This window comes from Scyliorhinus torazame, chromosome 2 (genome assembly GCF_047496885.1).
Source record: "Scyliorhinus torazame isolate Kashiwa2021f chromosome 2, sScyTor2.1, whole genome shotgun sequence".
Taxonomy (NCBI): Eukaryota; Metazoa; Chordata; class Chondrichthyes; order Carcharhiniformes; family Scyliorhinidae; genus Scyliorhinus; species Scyliorhinus torazame.
In genome coordinates, this window is record NC_092708.1 from 388882606 (window position 1) to 388905094 (window position 22489).

General features: G+C 45.1%; 1 protein-coding gene across 2 annotated transcripts in view; it reads right to left on the reverse strand.

Annotated features, from left to right (window-relative positions):
- Positions 1-19124, reverse strand: part of LOC140405517 (ribosomal protein S6 kinase alpha-5) — a 365875-nt gene extending 346751 nt beyond the window's left edge. For both annotated transcript variants that reach the window (XM_072494073.1, XM_072494063.1), the window contains exon 1: positions 18919-19124. In XM_072494073.1, coding sequence (XP_072350174.1) covers positions 18919-18976 — 58 coding nt within the window. In that variant the 5' untranslated portion in view covers positions 18977-19124. The remainder of the gene's footprint in view (positions 1-18918) is intronic.
- Positions 19125-22489: the final 3365 nt, after the last annotated feature.

Below are 22489 nucleotides of genomic sequence, written 5' to 3' on the forward strand. Positions count from 1 at the left end.
TACTTTTCTTTGTTCTTTGTTCTTTGAAGCTGTGCGGCTATGTCGCACTCCGTTGGCCTTCAGGAATTGTCCGAACACCTCGTTGGTGAAGGGTGTGCCATTATCTGTGACCAGCACCTCTGGAATGCCAGGAGTAATAAAGGAGAGCTGGAGTTTCTCAACCGTCACCCTCAATGTGGTGGATGACATTCATAGAATTTACAGTGCAGAAGGAGGCCATTCGGCCCATCGAGTCTGCACCGGCTCTTGGAAAGAGCACCCTACCCAAGGTCAACACCTCCACTCTATCCCCATAACCCAGTAACCCCACCCAACACTAAGGACAATTTTGGACACAAAGGGCAATTTATCTTGGCCAATCCACCTAACGGTGGATTCGGTGGACTTCCAGCCACTTAGAATAGGCACGCACGATTAGCAGAAACATGGAGCCCAGGAAAGGCCCGACGAAATCAGCATGTAAACACAGCCATGGCCGGTCCAGCCATTCCCAAGGATGTGAAGGCCCTGCAAGCGGGTGTTTTTGCTGCTCTTGGCAGGTGGCACACCATTGGGCCAGTCTTTCTATTTTGCCATCCAGGCCTGGCATCCACATAGCTATGGGTCAGCATCTTCATACTATATAGTTCCCATAGTATGGTGTCTCTATCCTGGTGTGGGACCACAACATGATTCCCCCACAAAAAAATGCTGTCTTCTACGCCGAGCTCCGACAGTTTAGTCGCAAAGGCCCACTGTCCTTTGGGCCGCTTCCAGTGCTGGCCAACATACAAATAACGTGGCGGACTTTCGCCAATAAGGGTTTTTTTTGCGTTCAATCATGTATCTGTGCAGCGGTGACTGGCAAGGTGTCCATAAAATTTAGTGTGGCGACGACTTTGTTGACTGTAGAAGGAGACGGGGGCCATGTTGGCAGCGAGAGCCTGCTCAACGCATCTGCATTTGCAATTTGCTTGCCTGGACAATGCGCGATGGCGTATTTGTACGCTGCTAGCAACAGGGCCCATCTCTGAATCCTGGCAGATGCTATCGATAAGATTGCCCCAGCAACAGCTTGTGGTCCGTTAAGATAGTGAACTGGCGCCCGTATACATACTGGTGAAACTTCACACGAAGGCCAAACACTCTTTCTCGATCTGAGCGGAAATCCACTCGGCCACGGCCAATGTCCTGGACGCGAATGCGATTGGTCGTTCTTTTCCATCAGCCATGCAGTGGATCAACACTGCTCCGATGCTGAACAGTGAGGCATCGCATGTTACCAAAAGAAGCTTGGAGGGGCCGTGATGCATCAGCAAACTGGACATTAGCTGTTTTTTTACTCAGGCAAAAGCTTCCTCCTGAGGCACCCTCCACGCCCATTCTTGGTGCTTCTTCAGCAAGGCGTGTAGAGGGGCGAGTATGGTCCCTAGGCCATGAATGAATTCCCACAATAATTTATGAGACTGAGAAATGACTGCAACTCTGTCTTGTTTTCCATCAGTTGCAGTCCATCCCAGTCCATGCGATACCCCAAGTAGTTAACCTCCTTAGCATGGAGCACACAGTTCCCCCTCTTGAGGCAGAGACCTAACTCAGAAAACCGGCAGAGGTCTTTGTCCAGGTTGCGCAGCTGCTCACTTTTCGTGGCTCCGGTGATCAGGACTTCATCCAAATAGACGGCGACATGCAGGAGTCCTCTTAGGATAATCTCCATCATGCACTGGTAGATTGTATGTATTCTAGAGGCCTCTATTAATAATCACATAGCGCCTAGAATCAGGGTCCAGTTACAGCTGGAGATACGTATGGCTCATGTCGAGCTTGGAAAAAGAATGACTTCCGGCCAACTTTGCATACAGACCTCTATCCAGTGCATCAGGTATCGGTCCAGGCAGGAGGCCTTGTTGACTGTCAACTTATAATCACTGCACAGACGTACGGTTTAGTCGGTTTTAAGTGCCGGGACTACCCATGCAGCCCAATCGAAGAACCGTACCGGTCGGATGATCCCAAAGCTTCCTAGACAGCGGAGTTCTGCTTCGGCCTTTGCCAGTAGTGCATACGGGACCGGGCAGACCTGAAAATTCTTAGGTTGGGCCTCAGGGTCCACATGTCTTTTGGTCATGACTTTCTTGAAGCTACGCAGACCTTGAAAACCTCAGGGTATTTTCCAAATACCTCTTAAAAGGCCTCTAGTGCCCATCCAGAGGATCTGTTGCCAGAACAGGCGGCGGCGCTGTAGCCAGTTGCGGCTCAATAGACCGAGTCCGGGACCTTCACTTTAATCAATGGCAGCCTAATGGACTGCTGCCCGTACATCACCTGGGTCACTGTTGTACCTGCTACGGCTATGCCTATATAGGTAGCGAGCTTCATATTGTTGTCCCACAGACCCCTGTCGGCCCGGTCCTAATCTTCTCAAATGTCTGCCTCCCGGTGACCAAAACTACAGCTCCCATGCCCAACTCCATTTCCAACGGGTGGACATTCACCTGGGCGGTAATTTGAATGGGGCAACTTATGGTGTGTTGGTGCATGCACTCCATATCATCGGGCTGGTTCAGCTGAGGGGTCTGGGCTCTAGGTTGGCGTCTCCCTCGAGTAGGGTGGCGAGGCTGCTGGCTGACCTATGGGGGTTTTTCTCCCTTTAGTTTCTCTGACCGCAAGCGCCGCACTCTCTCGGTTCGTCCTCCACAGATGCCTGGTAATTGCAGCCCTCAACCAATGGGCCTGGTCTTGCCGGTGCTCAGGCCAGAGTGGGGACCCGGGGGCCTGAACATCGGAATGGCGGGCGCCCCACGCTATTCACCTCCATACCTTGGAGTTCCTGGACTCTCTTATCCATACTCTTCCATGAGAGGGAGATTTCTACGACCTTCTTAAGGTCCAGTAAAGGCTCAGCCAGCAACTTTCTACTGGGTCACCATATTGTTCACCCCGCATATAAAGTGGTCCCGGAGCATCGAGGGTAAGGATGGCCATTGTCACAAAACTCTGCCAACTTTTGTAAATATGTCAAAAACTCTGTAACGGACTCCTTTGGGGTCCCCACAGCCGTGTTAAATTGGTACCTCTGCACAATGACCGAGGGCTTGGAGTCATAGTGGTTTGCTACCAGTGTTACTAATTCCTCAAACAATTTGGGGCTGGGGGGTACATCAAGCTCTTAGGACCGCACAGGCAGTCAGTAGAATCACCGTCTGTCGCTCATCCCCAATGATAGCGTTTTCTCTAAAGAAATAAGGTAGCCGTTCCACACGTGTCAAAAAACATCGAGTCTACCAAAGAGCGGCTTTTTTTTTCAAGATGGTGCAAACCTTGTTCCTGTACGAACAGAGGAGGTGGCCGTGTTTAAAATGTTTAGCAGCGCCGTCAGCAGTTCCTCTTTACCCTCGTCACCAATTTAGTGGTCGCAGAGGAGTCCGGTAAGAGAATTCAATGAAAAGGATTATTGTCAAAGTAAACTATGTACAAACACAAAATATCCCGCTGAAGGGTCTCAGATCCTCAACGGGGGAGCCCATACTCCATGAGGCTCACGGGGAGATTAATTAGTTCACCCCATGGATCTCATTGGGGTTATAACGTCAGGGAAATTGACCGGTGGATGTGATAGTTCTGTCACATCATGTGCCACAGTCACTCACATTACCAGTAATTACCTTTGATCCACCAATTCTGTTCCTCAAGATCATCATCAAACCATACATGAACATTTGAGGTGCAAAGTGCCTCATTTCCTTCTATCAGCTGCTGAGAGTTTAACATTTTTAAATTAATTCCATTAATCATGAGGAATTAATCTCAACAGTTTGATTGCTACGTTTGATAAATAGTGTCTTATTACTTTATCAAGCCCTTTCTATTTCCTCTGACCCTCTCTTTTATAGTACACAAAATTTCCCGAATTAAACTAAGTCTCAGATAGTCTCGTACAATGTTTCAGTGCTCTCAGGATTTTCTAAGACTTTAGCTTTAATAAAAGCCAGTCTCCCTGCATGTGAAGCATTTAAATGTGCAGAAAATGTTTTAATTAATTGTCATACCTTCTACAGAAGAAGGATTATTGCACAGCACAGAAGGCAATTTGGGATTTTGCCCATAAACTAATTGACAGCGACTATACCCTCCCACATGTGGAGTGAATTCTTTGCATAAGCTACCCATGCCAACTTGAAGTTTGGTTGATCAGCTAAAGTTTTATGCCACATTTCATTGATATAAATCAGATCAAATCAAATCCCCACATGATTCCTTTCTCAGAGTTCTCAGCTGTGTTTATTATGACCATGATGCTCATGTTCCCAACCTAGTCATTGGCAAAATTTCCCTCCATTATGAATCAAAAACTTTGCTGGTGCTCCAAGTCTAGTCCATATCCACTGCTCCATGATTTTGTCTGTTGAATCTATGATTCTTATCGCTGACAAGAAACGCAAGATTTTATCAAGCGGATGCAATAATCTTTTTATTGAGTAAACTGACTTTGCAAAAATAACTACCGTATCATGCTCCATGTCAAGTTTCATTTGTGGCTTTTTCACAAGCTTACTCAACAACATAGGTATCTCACTAGACACTATATCAGTACTTATAAAATGGCTTACATATGGAATTACAGCTCTCTTTAGTGACCTCAATATGTTACCAACACCAAGCTAAAACAAGTTGTATTTTTGCTCCTTACTCTTGCATCGATCCTCATGAATTTGTGAATTCAAATCTTTGTCTCTACCACCCAGAAGGAAAGGGACAGCAAACACATGATGGAAACATCAGCACTTGCAAGTTCCCCTCCAAGTCACACGTCATCCTGACTTGGAGCTATATCACTGTTCCGTCACAGTCACTGGGTCAAAAACTTGAAGCTCCTTTCCAAACATCACTGTGGGTATTCAAACACCAGTGGACTGTAGCAGTTCATGGCAGCGACTCACCATCACCTTCTCAAGGATAATTGGGGATGGGCAACAAATGCTGGCTTTCCCAGCGACACTCAAATCCCAGGAACAGTTTAAAAAAATAACATTTTAACCAAACTGTCCAACATACTGTTGGAGTACAAGTATTTATCTGGTATTGCAGAGTTTAAAAAATCCGCAACTCACAGATTCATTACAGCCAAGAAAGTTTGCTTGGGATTCACCGTTATCTTCATCTTCTTCCTCAGAATTCTCTTTGCCATGTGTTATTTCACTTTCGGCTGTTTACTGCATAATGATACTTTAAATCAGACCTGAAGGAATTAGTAACTATTCCCATTCCTGAGATTAATTTGCCCATTATTTTTGTTTCCATTTGTCTTCTGCTGTGTAAGCTAGATCTGCTAAAGGTTCTTTCATTCTTTGTTGTTTTGATATCTGCATCCAGCATTAGAACTACTTTGAAATCAGGCAATTATAGAATAGAAGGTTCAATGTGTCACTGCAGAATGTCTTATTTGTTCCATTTCCCCATGAATCTTTCAAGACAGAAGACATCTATCTGATTGGTGCAATCCAATAATTTCAATGTACAGATTCAGGGATCCCCAAAATTAATTTTGTTAATCTTCCATACAGTCTGTGGAATTAATCAATTTATTGGAGTGATTACCTGTTTTAAATCAATCAAATTCTGACCAAGCCTCATGAAATGAAATGAAAATCGCTTATTGTCACAAGTAGGCTTCAAATGAAGTACTGTGAAAAACCCCTAGTCGCCACATTCCGGCGCCTGTTCGGGGAGACTGGTACGGGAATTGAACCGTGCTGCTGGCCTGCCTTGGTCTGCTTTAAAAGCCAGCGATTTAGCCCTGTTAGCATTCTTATAGATTTCATCCAAGAACTCTAATACAAAGTCCAAACCTTCATCACTACCAATTGTCGGGCATCCATTTGACAGAAAATCCATCTTACTTCTTGTAGGAAGGGACCACACCAAGGCCATATCTAATGTTTTTCTTTGGCAGGGGTATAGCCTGTGCCCACACATTAATTTCAGTCTTTCATTGGTCATGTGGCTCAGGTTCTGAAAACATAGGAGGGAAATCATACCCCAACAATTTACACTTGCTTTCTGCCATCCTCCACAAAGGCCACTGGAATTTGGGTTTGCTGAAAAAAAATCTTAGTTTCTAACGTTCACCTTAAAGCAATCATCCTCTGCTACCCTGTTATATTCAGCAAAATCTGGTGGTGAACTGGAGTTATTTTGTACACACATGTATTAGTATTTATTTTCAGAGATACACATCAGAACAGGATTTCCCAAACTGGATTACCTGGTAGGTCAGACTGATATATGCCACAAAGCTGCTTGTCCAATCAGAGGCAGGCATATCCATAATCCAGCCTCTGATTGGACGAACTGGAAACAGCATGATACCAAGTCTTTAAATTTCCAGATCAGGGCGAGAATGCAGCGGAATAACGGGGAGAGTGGAGTGACAGGGAGAGCGGACAGTGGAGTGGCAGGTAGAGCAGACAGTGGAGTGTCGGGGAGAGCAGACAGTGGAGGGACAGGGGAATTGGCCATTGGGCGGAAGTGAGGGCAAGGTGGCCATCAGGCATGTGAAAGAGGATTTGTCTGTGCGTGCAAGAGAGAGGGGTGCGTGGAAGGTAGGAGAGTGCGTGGAAGAGAGGAGTGTGTGTGTGAGAGAGGTGAGTAAGTGTGTGTGCATTAGTGTATATGTATCTGTAAAAGAGGGAGTGTGCCGATGTTTGTATGCGTGTGAGAGGTGAGTGCGTGAGAGGGAGAGAGGTGTGTATGTGTGTGTGAGAGGGAGAGAAAGGTGACAGAGGTGTAATAATGTGTGTGAGAGAGAAAGATGATAGAGACAGAGGTGTGTGTGAGTGAATGTATCTGTTAGAGTGAGCGTGTGCGGGTCTGTGTCTGAGGAGAGCGTGTGTGTTCACGTGTGTGTTCACGTGTGTGATATGAAAATCCAGCTTTCCAGCAGTACTCCTCCCATTAAAAGTGACAAAAAGATAAGGCTTAAGTACTTTGTTTAATGACAGAACTTTTTAATTATAATAAATGTACCCATAAAAGAAATAGAAATAGAAAAGATTTCTATAAATTGGGTTTTTGTATATTTGTGCCTATTGCACACTAACAATCAATTTTTTTGGGTGTAACTGTTCAACATCATAAGAACATTTCTCAGGGGTTCTGTCAGTACTCTTGGGCCGTCAAAAAGGTTCCATGGCTGGAAAGGTTTGGGAAACCCTGTATTAGGATATACACCTCTGACCCAACAACTACACCAGTCAGTTTCTTTTTAGAGTGGAACAATTAAACTAAATTAAACAAACAGAGGGACAAGTTAAAAGAGCACCAAACAAAAAACGAAATCACAATGGAAGCTTAAATCATCAAACCAAAACTGTCAAAGGGGTCAAACAAACACGGTGCCCACCATGCACAGGAGGTCTCAATGGTGCCGGTAGACGTTGCATGCTCCCTCTCCGGGGCACCACCCAGCTGCGGATGTAGCTACAGTAGAGGGGAGTCGGATTGGACCACCCCTTCAATCATATGGACTAGTGATGGCAAATTTGGCCAGACCCAGGAGCAGATTCATGAGGACGTGCTCCTCCTCCACTTCCCACAACAGGTACCCGTAGATCAGGGGAGTTGGACTGAAGTGGAAACCAAACTCTAATAAAATGTTTTTTAAAAACAAAAAAGGGAGTGCAGTCTATTACAACTTATACATATGTGGCAGTTCCTTTTTATAGGAGCACAACTGAATCAACTATCAGTCAGTATCACCGTCATTTCTACAACCATCCTCTGATTCTACAGAGCAAACAGTTGTAATGCTGTACATGGTTTACCCAAGGCTACTTGTTTATTTTACTCCTGTAACTTAATAGTCTACAGTTAATAGGCCCTTTGTTGTACATTAAAAATTCAAATTAACACAACTGACAACAATGAATGATAAAAGTCTTAATCTATTATGTGTCATACCCATAATAAATATTTGTATTGTGCCAACTGTTGTTGCAATCTGCCTTCGAATAAATCACTGCATATAATTGGTGGACTAACAACACATTTAAAGGTTTACAAAAACTCCCCACAGAAGGAGTGGCATGCAATAGCATAGTGGTTATGCTACTGGACCAATAATCCAGAGGCCTGGCCTGATGAACCAAAGATATGAGTTCAAATGTCCATTTCCTTTGGGAAACTTAAATTTGACAATTAAATAAATTAGGAATAAAAATCTCAGTAATGGTGGTCATGGTACCTCTGGATTGTCATTTAAAAACCCATCTGGTTCACTCATGCCCTTCAGTAAAGAAAAACTGCCATCCTTGCTCAGTCTGGTTTATAAGTGACAGCGGACACTTTACAGCTCCCTAAAAATGGCCTCGCAAATCAGTTTTATATCGGAAAGCAGTTCACCCCTATCTTCTGAAGGGCAATTAGAGATGGGCCTTACTGGTGATGCCCACATTGTGTGAATGAATCTCAATATATCCATCAAGCGGTTCTTAATTCAGCTTTGCTTCACCAAATTCACTTGACTGCCTCCTGAACTTCTGCATCTGTCCTGAAACAATTCAAGCAGTTTCAGCTGAGCAGAAAATAGAAGTATTCAGGTATTATTTACTTATCAATAAAAGTCACAATCTCTACTTGAAATAAGCGTCAGTGCCTGGTAATTATTTAGTAAAATAGCAACTCCTATTAAAGGACACTGCATCAGGCGCTACCTATTTATTGCAGGCTCATTTTCATATAATTTAAAACTGAAACCAGCAGGGGTTGTTATTTAATAACTGTGTAAATGTCTAACATCACCCTAAATTTAAAAACTGCTGTGGCAAGTAATTACTTGTTTACTCTTTAAGCAGGATAAGCATTCAGAAAACAACACTCTATCAAAGTGCAGTGAATAGGAGAGTGCAATTGTTCATTTAAATTCTTCAAGTACACAACTTTGATTCAATAAGCAGTATTGAAATATTATGGTCAGTTAATCTGGGATGCATTTTTTTTCAGGTCTCTAGTAGGTCCTCTACCATCTCTTATCATTCATGGTTCAAGTTTGGCTGCTCATTTATTTATCAACATTCTTGGCCTTGCCAACTCCTTTGACCTCAAATGACACTTCTACATCTCCTTCATGACTCGTGGACTCCAAAATATTTTGGCTTTGAACACCAAACATTTATTCCTCACCTTCCTCCCATCACCCCCAACCCCGTCCCTCAACAAATCTTAATGATGTAAAATCCCGTGTCTCCCATGTCTGAGGAACAACTTGCACTCCCGAACTAAATCCATAAAATCCATAAACCAGCCTATTGCTTCATAACCACCTCTCACTTCCAATCCCCATACTCTCTCCCCATAACAATCCTTCTCAGTTTTAAAGTCATTTTATTACAATGAGTGGTCTTCAGAACTGTTTCTTTATTCCGTCTAAGTTGCAAGTGCTCCATCCCATATATTTTCCTTGGTGCACAGGACTCAAGACACCATCTCCTAATCACTCTTTCTTCCACCCACCCAGACTTAAAAACTGTGGAACCCTCATCGACCTTAATTTTTCCTTCTTGAAATTTGTCTTTTAATGCAAAATGTTGGAACCGCTCAAACAAAATCTTTGCTATGAATCATGTGACAACTTACATTTATATAATGCATGCAAGATAGTAACATGTCCCAAAGTGCTTCACAAGGGGAATATCAATAAAAACATTTTTGACATTATTTTGAGCCATAGAAGGAGAAATCAGGAAGACAACAAAAAACTTGATCAGAGTTGAGTGGTTTGGTGCAACTTAAAAGAGAGGTTGAGAGGTAGCAAAGGAATTCCAGACCATAGGCAACTGAAGATACCATCACCTATGATGGATTGAATAAAATCAGGTATGCATAGGGAGACAGAATTGAAGCAGAGCAAGGATCTTGAGCGCTACACCAAAAGGGAGGAATGAGGCTATCAGGTAATTGAAAACTAGGATAAGGATATTAATACTGAGATTTTGTCAGCTGGCGAGCCAGTGAACTTTTGCAAGCACAGAGTGATGAGTGAATGAGATTTGGAAAAAGTTAAGACACTGGGAGCAGAGTTCTGGATGAGTAGAAGCTGATATTGGGTGGAGAATGGAAACTGAATCGGGAGAGCACTGGAAGATTCAAGTCGGGGTAACTGCTGTAGGGTGTTGGTTACAATTCAGTAGGTCTAAAGACGTCTCTGTAGTCATACGCAGGTTAACTACAGAATGATTTACATATATATAGTAAAGGGTACAAGCTAGGAGCTGACTCCATGCTTGCTGGTACACATTGATCTAACCAACACTAGAATGACCCTGGGGGCGCATCATGTGCTCTCTTACATCACTTGTGTGGGTGATACTGCACTCAGCCCCACATTAACCCTATGCCTTTATACTATGCCACCCAAGTCTTTATCCAATGTATTTTAAGTGATTATAGTTTACCTTATGTCCTACATTGTTTTTACTATCTTGCATTTACACTATTGTTACTACATTATTACTGCCCTACCTTCCCCTTCAAGTTGAATTCAAAGGTTTGGATTGGATTTGTTTGTCACGTGTACGGAGGTACAGTGAAAAATATTTTTCTGCGAGCAGCTCAAACAGATCATTTAGTACATAAAAGAAAAGAAAATACATACTAGGGCAACACAAGGTACACAATGTAAATAAATAGACACCGGCATTGGGTGAGGCTTTCAGGAGTGTAGTATTAATCAGGTCAGTCCATAAGAGGGTCGTTCAGGAGTCTGGTAACAGCGGGGAAGAAGCTATTTTTGAATCTGTTTGTGCGTGTTCTCAGACGTTTGTGTCTTCTGCCCCATGGAAGAAGTTGGAAGAGTGAGTAAGCCAGGTGGGAGGGGTCTTTGATTATGCTGCCTGCTTTCCCCAGGCAGCGGGAGTTGTAGAGTCAATGGATGGGAGTCAGGTTTGTGTGATGGACTGGGCGGTGTTCACAACTCTCTGAAGTTTCTTGAGGTCTTGAGCTGAGCAGTTGCCATGCCAGGCTGTGATGCAGCCAGATAGGATGCTTTCTATGGTGCATCTGTAAAAGTTGGTAAGACTTAGTGTGGACATACCGAATTTCCTTAATTTCCTGAGGAAGTACAGGCGCTGTTGTAGAGGTGGGTGGACCAGGACAGGAAGCTTTAAAATCTTTTCATATCTCATTCCCATTTCTGTCGGAAGAGTGGTAGGCTTTGTTTTTACTGTTTCTTCTTGTAGGTTTGGAAATTGTTCTGGCATCTCGGTATGTTTTCATCCTTTTCTTCCAATCTTTCATGTTGAACTGCACTTGGTCATTTCAACTGTTGCGCTGATCGGTGGTTGCTACTCTAAATTGTTTCTTGCAGGGTGGATGAACATTGTATTTGTTTACTTGTCATTTCCTTCACTTCTTTTGCCATTGTGTAAGTCATGGCAATGTCCTCTGTGGCAGAGAGAGTATTCCTGTGACTAGAATGATGTTTAGTGGTACATTCACCTCTGCTTCTCACCGTCAGCAATAGACAGTTACGGGCGGCACGGTGGTTAGCGCTGCTGCCTCGCGGCACTGAGGACCTGGGTTCAATCCCAGCTCTGCGTCACTGTCCGTGTGGAGTTTGCATATTCTCCCCCTGTCTGCGTGGGTCTCGGCCCCACAACCCGAAGATGTGCAGGGTAGGTGGATTGGCCACATCAAATTGCCCCTTAATTGGAAAAAAAATACTTGGGTACTCTAAATTTATTTTTAAAAAGCAATGGACAGTTACTAACAGGGAGAGTCCAGCATCTTTTGCAGCTTTGGCATGATGCCTGGGAGTTCCAGCATATGTTCAGTGGTTGTCGGATTAACCTGCTGTACCATCGTTGGAGCCGGAAGTTGAGGCTCATCGGGCTGTTGGTTGCTTTCTTTTATTGCCTCCACTGGAGGTGTCTAGGTTATCTCTTGTGCGGTTGGTTAGTCTAACCATTGAACATTTGATGGCACCTGTAACAATAAACAAACCTGCTCCGCAAAGAGAGGAGACAGTTCAGAACTGAAGTCCTAGTCAAGAAACTCTTCTTTGTTTTAGTACTCGGGAACTTGCAGTTTTGTACGATTTTATTAATAAATTTTAAGTACCCAATTCTTTTTTTTCTCTCCATAGATGCTGTCAGACCTGCTGAGGTTGTTCAGCATTTTCTGTGATTGCCTATCTATCTGGATTGGCCTTTCCGGGTCAAATGTTTCTTTGCTTGCATGCCACGCAATGGTGCAGATGGGCGATCAGAAACTCAACCCGAGGTCAAACAAAACCTGATGGTTGTGAACAGCCCTGTTCAGCTGAGCCAGGTTTTTTATTCGTTCATGGGTCATGGGCGTCGCAGGCTGTGCCAGCATTTATTGCCCATCCCTAATTGCCCTACAGGGAGCAGTTAAGACCCACATTGCTGTGGGTCTGGAGTCACATGTAGGCCAGACCAGGTAAGGACGGCAAATTTCCCTCCCTAAAGGACATTAATGAACCAGATAGGTTTTTACGGCAAATCAACAATGGTTTCATGGTCATCATTAGATTTAATTCCAGATTTTTATTGAATTCAAATTTTGCTATCTGCAATGGTGGGATTCAAACCCTAGATCCCCAGAGCATTTCTCTAGGTCTCTGGTTTACTAGTCCAGTGACAATAATACTACGTCAAGGCCTCCCTGTTGTCAGGTTTGGAAATGGTGGACCAGAAGTTGAATTTGTGGTATTAAAGACAATGCTTTCAGCCTTTCCAATATTTAGTTGGAGTACTGGATGCAGGATAAGCAGTGTGTCAAGTCAGAGATAATTGTAGGGCTGATAGATCAAGCAGAAACATTGAGCCACACATGTCGAACCTGATGTGTTTTTAGATGATATTGTTGAGGGCTAGTATGTGGTTGAGAAAAAGAAAGCGCCAAGAATAGATTCCTGTGCAACTCCAGAGGTAATAGAGAAAAAGGGTTAAAAAATTCACTGCAGGTCATTTCCTGGCTATTATTAGATATATAATCATGGAACCAAACTTGGACAGTTCCACCACTTAGCCAATACCTTCTCAACCTTGTTGATGTCCTACTGTGTACGGATCAGGTCTTTAACAACATAAGTACCAATTTTAAAAGCAGGATGATATGGTATTTATTTCTATAAATTAGCCAACAGAACAAATGATTTTCAAATACCAAATAATATGATTGTGTTACAGATAGGAAGGATGCTATATAATTCACTTTTCTGGTGGCGTTTCCTTCAGAAGATGAGAAAGGCATTCAGACATAAAGCAGTCTTGTAAGCGATAGTACAGAATTCCCAATAGTAGCAGTGTAGATGCGGGCCATTTTTCCAAATCTGGGAAAAGTCCCTTTTCTATTTGTAGCATAGTAAACAGCAGGTTGAGCTTGCAGTTCGACAAAACAATAGCACTGGTTTCACAAACTAGAGGTCCATGTCATATGACTCCCACTTTCCACATTGTACCCTCCATCTGGGTCTCTGAAATGGTTAAATGTTACAACCACTAAGAATTGAAAGGAAGGTTGTGGGACTCTTTGTCCTAGATGAGTTGACTCCAGTTGACCAACCTGGATTATAAAATGCAGATGGCCTTTGTATAGTTCTCCTTAAATGTAGTCTCTGCCACCCAAATGGGGAGGGGGCGAGGGGGGTCAGTGTCTCTTCAGAGATAACAAGGTGCAAGTTTTAAAAAATATTGCCATGGTAGTTCCTTGGTATGAGGGTTACAGACAGAAATAGTTGCCACCATTTTAAAAGGTCTTTGTCCAATTTGTTTTTATTTTCAAAATGAGGATATTATATATATTTATTTTATATAAAGACAAGGTGAGTTCTTAGACCCCCTCACAGCGGTGATGTATTTAGGCAATATGGGAGAATGTGAACGTGTCCACTTTGACTGGAAGAATATAAAAGCAGCATATGAGCAATGAGAGAGATTGCAAAACTCTGAGGTACAGAGGGATCTGGATGGCCTGGTACATAAATCACAAACAGCTGGTATGCAGGTAGATCAATTGAAGAGGAAGGTAAATGGAATATGGAATGCTGTTGCTTATTGCAAGAGAAATGGAATCTAAAAGTAGGCATGCTTTGCTACAGTTGGTGAGCCCACACCTGGAGTACCGTGTACAATTTTGAGATATGGTATGAGGTACATTATATTACCCTCATATTATCTTATGAGGAAAGGTTAGACAAGGTGGGGCCTGTATCCTTTAATGAAGAATGATAGGTGACTTTATTGAAATATACAAGATCTTGAGGGGAATTGACACAGTGGGTGCTGAAAAGATGTTTCCCTTTGTGGGAGAGATTAAAATTAGGGCATACTATAAGTGGTCTGCCATTGAAGACGATGATATTACTTTCTTTCAGAGGGTCATGAATTTTGGAACTCTCTTCCACAGTGAGCGGTGAAGGCAGGGTCAGTGAATATTTTTAAGGCAGAGGTAGATAGATTCTTGACTAACAAGGGATCAAAGGTTATCGGGGACAGACGGAATGTGTAGTTAAAGCCACAATCAGATCAGCCATGATCTTACTGAATAACAGAGCAGCTCAAGGGGCCGAAAGGCCTATTCCTGCTCCTAATTCATATGTATGCAAGTGTCATATGTAGCCTGGAGCTACATATAGTGATAGTAGAGATTCTAACTTTCTTTCCATCACATGCTGACCAAGAATCTCTTTCATTCTTATCACCTGTCATTGGCACGTTGGAAGGATCTGCAGGTTGATAATCAATAGGTTTGGTTGCATTATGGCACAATGGCATCTTCCATGACCTGGGGTGGGACATGGAGTTGCTGCCCACTGTCCATGAGACCATACCATATTATATGACAAAAATTAAATACCGAGGAGCTGCTTTTGAAATACTGAATTTGCAGCAGTATTACAATCTCAGATCAGGCTCCAACAGTGGTTGGGATATTGGACTGAACCACCAATATTTTAGTTTATTTTAAGACTGTGCGGAAAGAATGATTCGCTTCAGGAGTGACTGCATAAAAAAAATAGGGCTTTGGTATTTCTAAAACAAAACTTTATGATGAACATAATATTAAACGTTTATCTTCACACCCGCAAAGAACAGCTTACAATGACCCCTTAACACTACTGTACAATTTCCAATTAAACAACAAAACCCATCTTAAAATTAGCAGGGCCTAGAGTAATACTTGTTTTATAAAACAGATTTGGCTCCAGTTGGACCCCTTCAGACGCTGGCTGAATATCTTCTAGGTCGGTTAGCCTCTTCCTTGTCTTCAGACAAGACTACTCTGCTTAAAATATTATTACATTTTTACAAACTATCCTACTTGGAAATAATTGCGCACTCAGAATCAGGCAGTTCAGAACTCAGCTCCTCTCTCTCAAGCTTCTCCAAACTCACTGCCTCTCTGCTTTTCTGAGCTCCACACAGAAATGACCTCATCTTCCCAAGCTGGAAAATACATTGGGAGGGCAGCACGGTGGCGCAGTGGTAGCACTGCAGTCTCACGGCACCAAGGTCCCAGGTTCGATCCTGGCTCTGGTCACTGTCGTGTGGAGTTTGCACATTCTCCCCGTGTTTACGTGGGTTTCGCCCCCACAACCCAAAGATATGCAAAGTAGGTGGATTGAACAGGCTAAATTGCCCCTTAATTGGAAAAAATGAATTGAGTATTCTAAATTTTTTTAAAAAGAAAATACATTGGGCTGGATCCTCTGTTTCTGAGTCTGAGTGTTGACGCCAACGGCGAATCCGTGGAGTTTCACGTCAGAAAGAAATGGCGCCACACCTGCACCTATTCCGCTACCGGTGAGGGGCTAGCAGCGGCGCTGCATGGAACAGCAGTAACACCCACGAAAAGGGATGCAGGAATTGCCGGGTCCATGATAGACACACTTGCAGGGCTGACAAGCTGCAGCCACACTTGAACTATACGTCACCCACACACACACACTGATCGCGGCCGGAAAGATGGGACAGGTTGTGCTGGAGCGCCCATACAGCTGATGGGTTGGCTGGGGCCAGAGGGCACCCAAGGGGGTACCCCAGGGGGTTGAGGGGGGGTTCACCTATACGACCCAGGGCACCAGGTTTATAGCGGGCTGTCAGCGGCATGCGCAGCCGCATTCCTGTCTTGCCAGCTGCGGTAATGGGATTGCGTACCCACCCACCCCGACCCCAGAGCCCACCTCCTGGCCACCCCCAACTACTCCCCCCCCCCCCCCCCCCATCCCTGGCAGAAGTCCCCCGGCAAGCAGCATGACTGTTGGTGAAGGATGGTGGTATTGGGCACTGTCTGTACTCCCTCTCAGCAGCCACCATGCCGGGTTCACGATTTGTGAGAGCACACATGGACTGTACCGTCAGGAATTCAGAGGCAGAGCATCACGGGTTGGCCCACTAATGAGATGCGAACAGTGTTTCAACTACACGCGGCGTGCATCGCACGGACGCCATTTTCGGGGAGGCGGAACATCGCAATTTGCCGTCAAACTGGCGCCTGCTGCGATTTCGGCGTCGGGGGCTATTCTCCACCCGATCACACATCCCGATTTTGCCGTCGACCAACAGAGAATCCCACCCATTATCTCTGCAGGTTGCAAGAGCACATTAACTCCCCAGAGACCTCCTCAGTCAATCCACTGTGCATTAGCCCAGACTGATAAATACATTCCTGTGTCAATTTCACTTGTTGGCTGCTAAAACTACCCAGGCTCTGCAAACACACTTCTTTTAAAAAATGACAACTGCTGTCAAACACACAGTAATCCCATTAACTCTTAACTTGTCCCACTATTTCGACGCCAATATTCCTAAAATCCTTCAATTGGCACATCACAAAAGGTTGTTTTAACACTTGTTGTTACCATGATCATGTTCAAACCTCAAGCTTTGATAAAGTGTGTACAATATATTTAAGCTTAATAATTTAACATGATCAGAACAAGCAGTGGCCAAATGCTTCCCTTGTGTTGTATGAGATTGTCGAAGGATGGAAGGAGACAATCTTTCCTGACATCCAGTGTCAGGTTGCATCACTAAAATTCAAAATAAAGCTTTCATTCATACATAACCTGGATAGGAATAGAAGTGGTGGTTGAAAGCTGTTCCACACTTGCTCCACTGTCACTGTTTCACAGCGGACCAATGTGCCTCAGCCTCAAACTTAAGATGTAGGTGACAGCCTTTTACCACAAAAGCCATCTAATAGCTTCAAACTGCGGAGCAATGTGCCTCAGCCTCAAACTCAAGATGTAGGTGACAGCCTTTTACCACAAAAGCCATCTAATAGCTTCAAATCCTACTCTTTCTTTCAAACTCGTTATTCTCAGCGCAATACAAAGAAAGGCGATTGCAAAGGTCTATGAAATGTGACGCTGGAAGAAATTGCGAGGGTATCGCTGACACACTTCTCTCATGTGCTTTTCCCCCTCCCCTTATCAAAAAACGCACACACGGTAGAATTATATATTCTTTGCCGAAGTCAATAACGCTATTTTGTGTCGAGGTGTTAAATAATCGCGTCAGGTCTTTTCAATGCCCTGGCATTACTTGGAGGTGTTAACTGCTCCCACTACTGTACATCGCCGTTTGTTCATTCTAACTCGTCTCCTCCCACTTATTTTACAGCTTGGCAAATGCAACAGATCCCCTCACCCCTGCCCCCGCCAAAAGAAAAACAAGCTTCAATTGCGGCAAAAGGGGAAAATACATGTTTGCTTTAACGACGAGCTGATGAGAAAACACCAGATTTTTTTTCCAAACAGCTTCATCTTAAATTCATCGGTTTCTGCAACAAAAAAAAAAATACCTTGCTCACTTAGCTTTGTAAAAATGCTATGCCATTTCATGATAGATAAAAGTTCAAAAGGAGGAAAGCCAGCATCGTCCTGGGACAGTGCGACGTTCACAAATCTGCTCGGACACATCCCCTGAACATGTACCCCCACCAGTAAAAATAAGCAGCTGTCAGAAACCATGCCTTGGCAGTTTAATGACTCCGTGTGACAAAACAACAAATACGACTGCTGAGAGGAGGGGGGGACACGACAGCTTTTGAAAGCCTGCAAATACCTTTGGGGTCCATCGTTATTAATCCCAGTGGTGAGGCCAACTACGGCGTTATTCCCGCCTCCTCCACCCCCAGAAAGATTACCCAAATACCGAGAGAGAAAACCATGAGCAAAATCCTCGTGTGCGCAGGACGGTTCCCACGAGTTTTAATGCAGCGAACCGTCAGGGGTCGTGCCAGAGAGGGTACAGCACGGGGGGGGGGAGCAGCAATGGCAGGTCTGGCAAAGTGCAGCACTGAGATTTCAGACAGGTCATACAGTCTTTAAGGAGAGTTAAAGCGGCGACTGGGGGCTAAACACCATTCACGCACCAATTCAGACCCCCCCCCCAACCAACCATCCCAGGCTGCATTCATTTCAAATGATGCGTTTGGTTTTTTCAGCTGCAAACTTTCGAGTCCCGGGCAGGAGAAAGGGGCTTCCTTTTTAAATTTATCTTTTGAATGCAATAGGTTGCCCGAGGTGCATTTGCCCACATGCATGTTTTTTTTTAAAAACAGCCCTTCACACCATTGCTGCTGCCGCCGGGGACGTGAGATGCGCGGTGCCCTCCCGGGGTTAGAATCCCCGTTATAACGGCTGCTGCTGCCCGGGGTGGGGGGTAGCGCGGGATCGCGCATCCGGCTCAGGCTCTCCCAGTGGCTGTGGGGCAAGCGAGAGTTCGCGCGACCAATGGCGCCCGCTCGCCAGATCGCGCGCGCGGGCGGGGGGGAAGAAGAGCACGGGAACGCGCGCTTTCCCGGGGCATCGGACACCCGCCCCCAGAGGATCGGGGTCGCGCTTCCCCCTGGGGCCGCGGGAACGCGCTCCTGGGTCGGGCTCGCACTCACGGCTCCGGCTCGCGCTCTTACCGTTCTTCAGCTCGTGTTCAACTGTAAACATGTCACCTTCATCATACCCTTCTTCCATATTTCAAAACCTCACGCAGCGACGACACCTCCCAGTCCTTTTTATAACGATTGAATACGAAGCTATCCAGCGGGGTTCGTTAATTTTATATTAAAAAAATCTCCTCACAAGACAGAAATCTCCCCTCCCATTGACGGTTACTACTACTCTCAACGACACACCCCCCCCCCCTCCCCTCAGTCAACCGAACTTGACAGCTCAGCCAGCGCCCCGCCCACATGGCCCCGCCCACCTGGCCCCGCCATTGGCTGCCAGTCCCACGCTGAGCCGGCACGTCCTCCGGGTTGGAAGCTGCCAATGGACGACGCTGATGTCAATCACCCGCGGCTGGGCGGGCAGGAGGAGGAGGAGGAGGAGGGGGAGGCGTCAGTTCCGGCCAGCAGGTTAGATTGGTCCGTTACTATGGTCTTGTTTTGGGTGCTCTCTCCCTGCCGCTCACACTCTCCCTGCCGTTCCCCCCTCCCAACCCATCCTTCCCTCACCCCCCCCCCCCTCCCTCCCAACCCATCCTTCCCTTCCCCCCCCCCCCCCTCCCAACCCATCTCTTTCTCCGCCCTCCCCCTCAGTGAGCGCCCCGGGGCGGGGGCACGCGCGCCCAACGGTTGTCCGTTGCGCCCTGTGGACACGGGAATGCAACCCCCACCCCCCCACAGCCGGTGCAGGAAAAGCTTAGTACAGCACCCCCCCCCCCCCTTTCCAATAAGAAAGCGTGATGTCTCCAGTGGAGAGGCTCACTGTCTTTCGGAGGGATCTAAACCGAGGTTCCCCCCCCCCCCCCCCCTCAGGGTGTACGGAAAATATCCCAAACATTGCACTATAGAGAGCCGCCATGCACTTGATGGGCTGAATGGCCTCTTTCCGTGACATAACGGTTCTATGAGCCTATTTGGAAAGAGTCCGGGACGGTATCCCGGCACCGAATAGACTGACACCTTGCGCGTGAATTGTCCTCTCAACCGCCCCCCCCCCCCCATTGCAACAGTGACTACATTTCACGGGTCGTAAGGTGTTTCTTCTCACTGTCCCACAATTGTAAAAAGGGTTTTGAGACTATGAAATAAACGAATTGCGCCGCAATTGCAGTGGGCCAGTTGGTCTCTGCGTCAAAAGGTTTATTGGCTTCAAGTCCCACTCCAGTGATTTTAAAAACTAATCTGGCGGGCCAACGCAGTGCTGAGGGAACGCTGCACTGTCAGAGGTATAACCTTTTCGACGAGACATTAAGCCAAGGCTCTGTTATGGAATTTAACATTATTTACATCACTATTTTTGCATTTTTAATGTCTTCTGTTGCCAACTCCAAAATCTAATTAGGGTTTGATTAATTGTGAGATTACAGCCTGATTTTCTTTGTAAATGGAAATTCATGAAAACCTTCATAATTTACATGTTAACAGTTAAGGATTATTAAGGATGTTACTGCAATGTCTATTTGTAAATATGACTCATTAATTTGATACCCAAACCAAGCAAGCCTGCAAAGTTCAAAGACATTACCCTCTTATTTTCTGTGGCTGGCTCACCAATTTTTAAAGGGAATGTAGCTTAAAAATCGGGATGTCTTGCTAAAACTATACAGGTCACTGGTTAGACTACACCTGGAATACCGGGAATAGTTTTGATACCCTTACCTAAGGAAAGACCCATAGAATCCCTAACGTGCAGAAGGAGGCCATTTGGCCCACCGAGTCTGCATCGACCCTCCGAAACAGCATTCTGTCTAGGTCCACTGCTCTGCCCTATCCCAGTCACCCTGCACATTGTTCATGGCCGATCCACCTAATCTGCACATCTTGGACTGTGGGAGAAAAATAGAGCACCTGGAGGAAACCCACGCAGACACGGGGAGAACGTGCAAACTTCACATAGACAGTCACCCAAAGCTGGAATTGAACCCGGGTCCCTAGCAATGCTAACACTATTTCACTGTGCTGCCCTATAGATAAGGCTCACGAGGTATAGAGGGATTTTCTTATCAGGAGAGGTTCAGTAGGTTGGCCATGAATGAGAGATTACCTTATTGAATCATTTTGGATTCCCAGAGGGCTTGACATGGTGGATGCTGAGAGGTTGTTTCCTCTTGGGGGAGTGTAGGACAGAGGGCATAATCTTAGAGTAAGGATTGCCCATTTAAGACCGAGACGAGGAGGAATTTCTTATCCCATTGTTGGATTTGTTTATTGTCACTGGGGTACAGTGAAAAGTATTGTTCTACGTGCAGCTCAGACAGAAAATTCTGTACAGGAAAAGAAAATACATAATAGGGCAAACATAAAATACACAATGTAGTAGTTAGTGAATGTGGATAGAGAATCTGGAATTCTTTACCGCTATTAGAGGCTGGGTTGATAAGTATGGCTGAGGCTGAGATAAACAGATTTTCAGTCAGTAAGAGAATTCAAGGGTTATGGGGATAAGGCGGGAAGGTTTCGCACATGCCAAGTCTACAGAGGTATCTGGCCATTCAACTCAATAGCTACGCCCATCAAAGTGGGATTTTGATGAGCCAGGAGTACAGTTATGCCCCTTGTAACAGCTACATCCACCCGAGGAAATAGTCTCTGAACGTCCACTTTATCTAACCCCCTCATTATCTTATAACCCTCTATTAAGTCGCCTCTCATCCTCCTCCGCTCCAAAAGAAAAGCCCTAGCTCCCTCAACCTTTCATCATAAGACCTATCCTGCAAACCAGGCAGCATCCTGGTAAATCTCCTTTGCACCCTTTCCAATGCTTCCACATCCTTCCTGTAATGAGGTGACCAGAACTGCACACAATACTCCAAATGTGGTCTCACCAAGGTCATGTATAGTTGCAGCATAACCCCGCGGCTCTTAAACTCAAGCCCCCTGTTAATAAACGCTAACACACTATAAGCCTTCTTCACGGCTCTGTCCACTTGAGTGGCAACCTTCAGAGATCTGTGGACATGAACCCCAAGATCTCTCTGTTCCTCCACATTCCTCAGAACCCTGCCGTTGATCCTGTAATCCGCATTCAAATTTTTTCTACCAAAATGAATCACCTTGCACTTACCATTTGCCATTTTTCGGCCCAGCTCTGCATCCTATCAATGTCTCTTTGCAGCCTACAACAACCCTCCACCTCATCCACTACTCCACCAATCTTGGTGTCATCAGCAAATTGGGGAACCTTATCAAATGCCTTACTAAAATCCATATATACGACATCAACTGCTCTACCTTCATCTACACACTTAGTTACCTCCTCAAAGAATTCAATCAAATTTGTGAGGCGAGACCTACCCTTCACGAATCCGTGTTGACTATCCTGGATTAAGCTGCATCTTTCCAAATGGTCATAAATCCTATCCTTCAGGACCTTTTCCATTATCTTCCCGACCACCGAAGTAAGACTAACTGGCCTATAATTACCAGGGTCATTCCTATTCCCTTTCTTGAACAGGGGAACAACACTCTGCAGTCCTCTGACACTATCCCCATGGACAGCGAGGACCCAAAGATCAAAACCAAAGGCTCTGCAATCTCATCC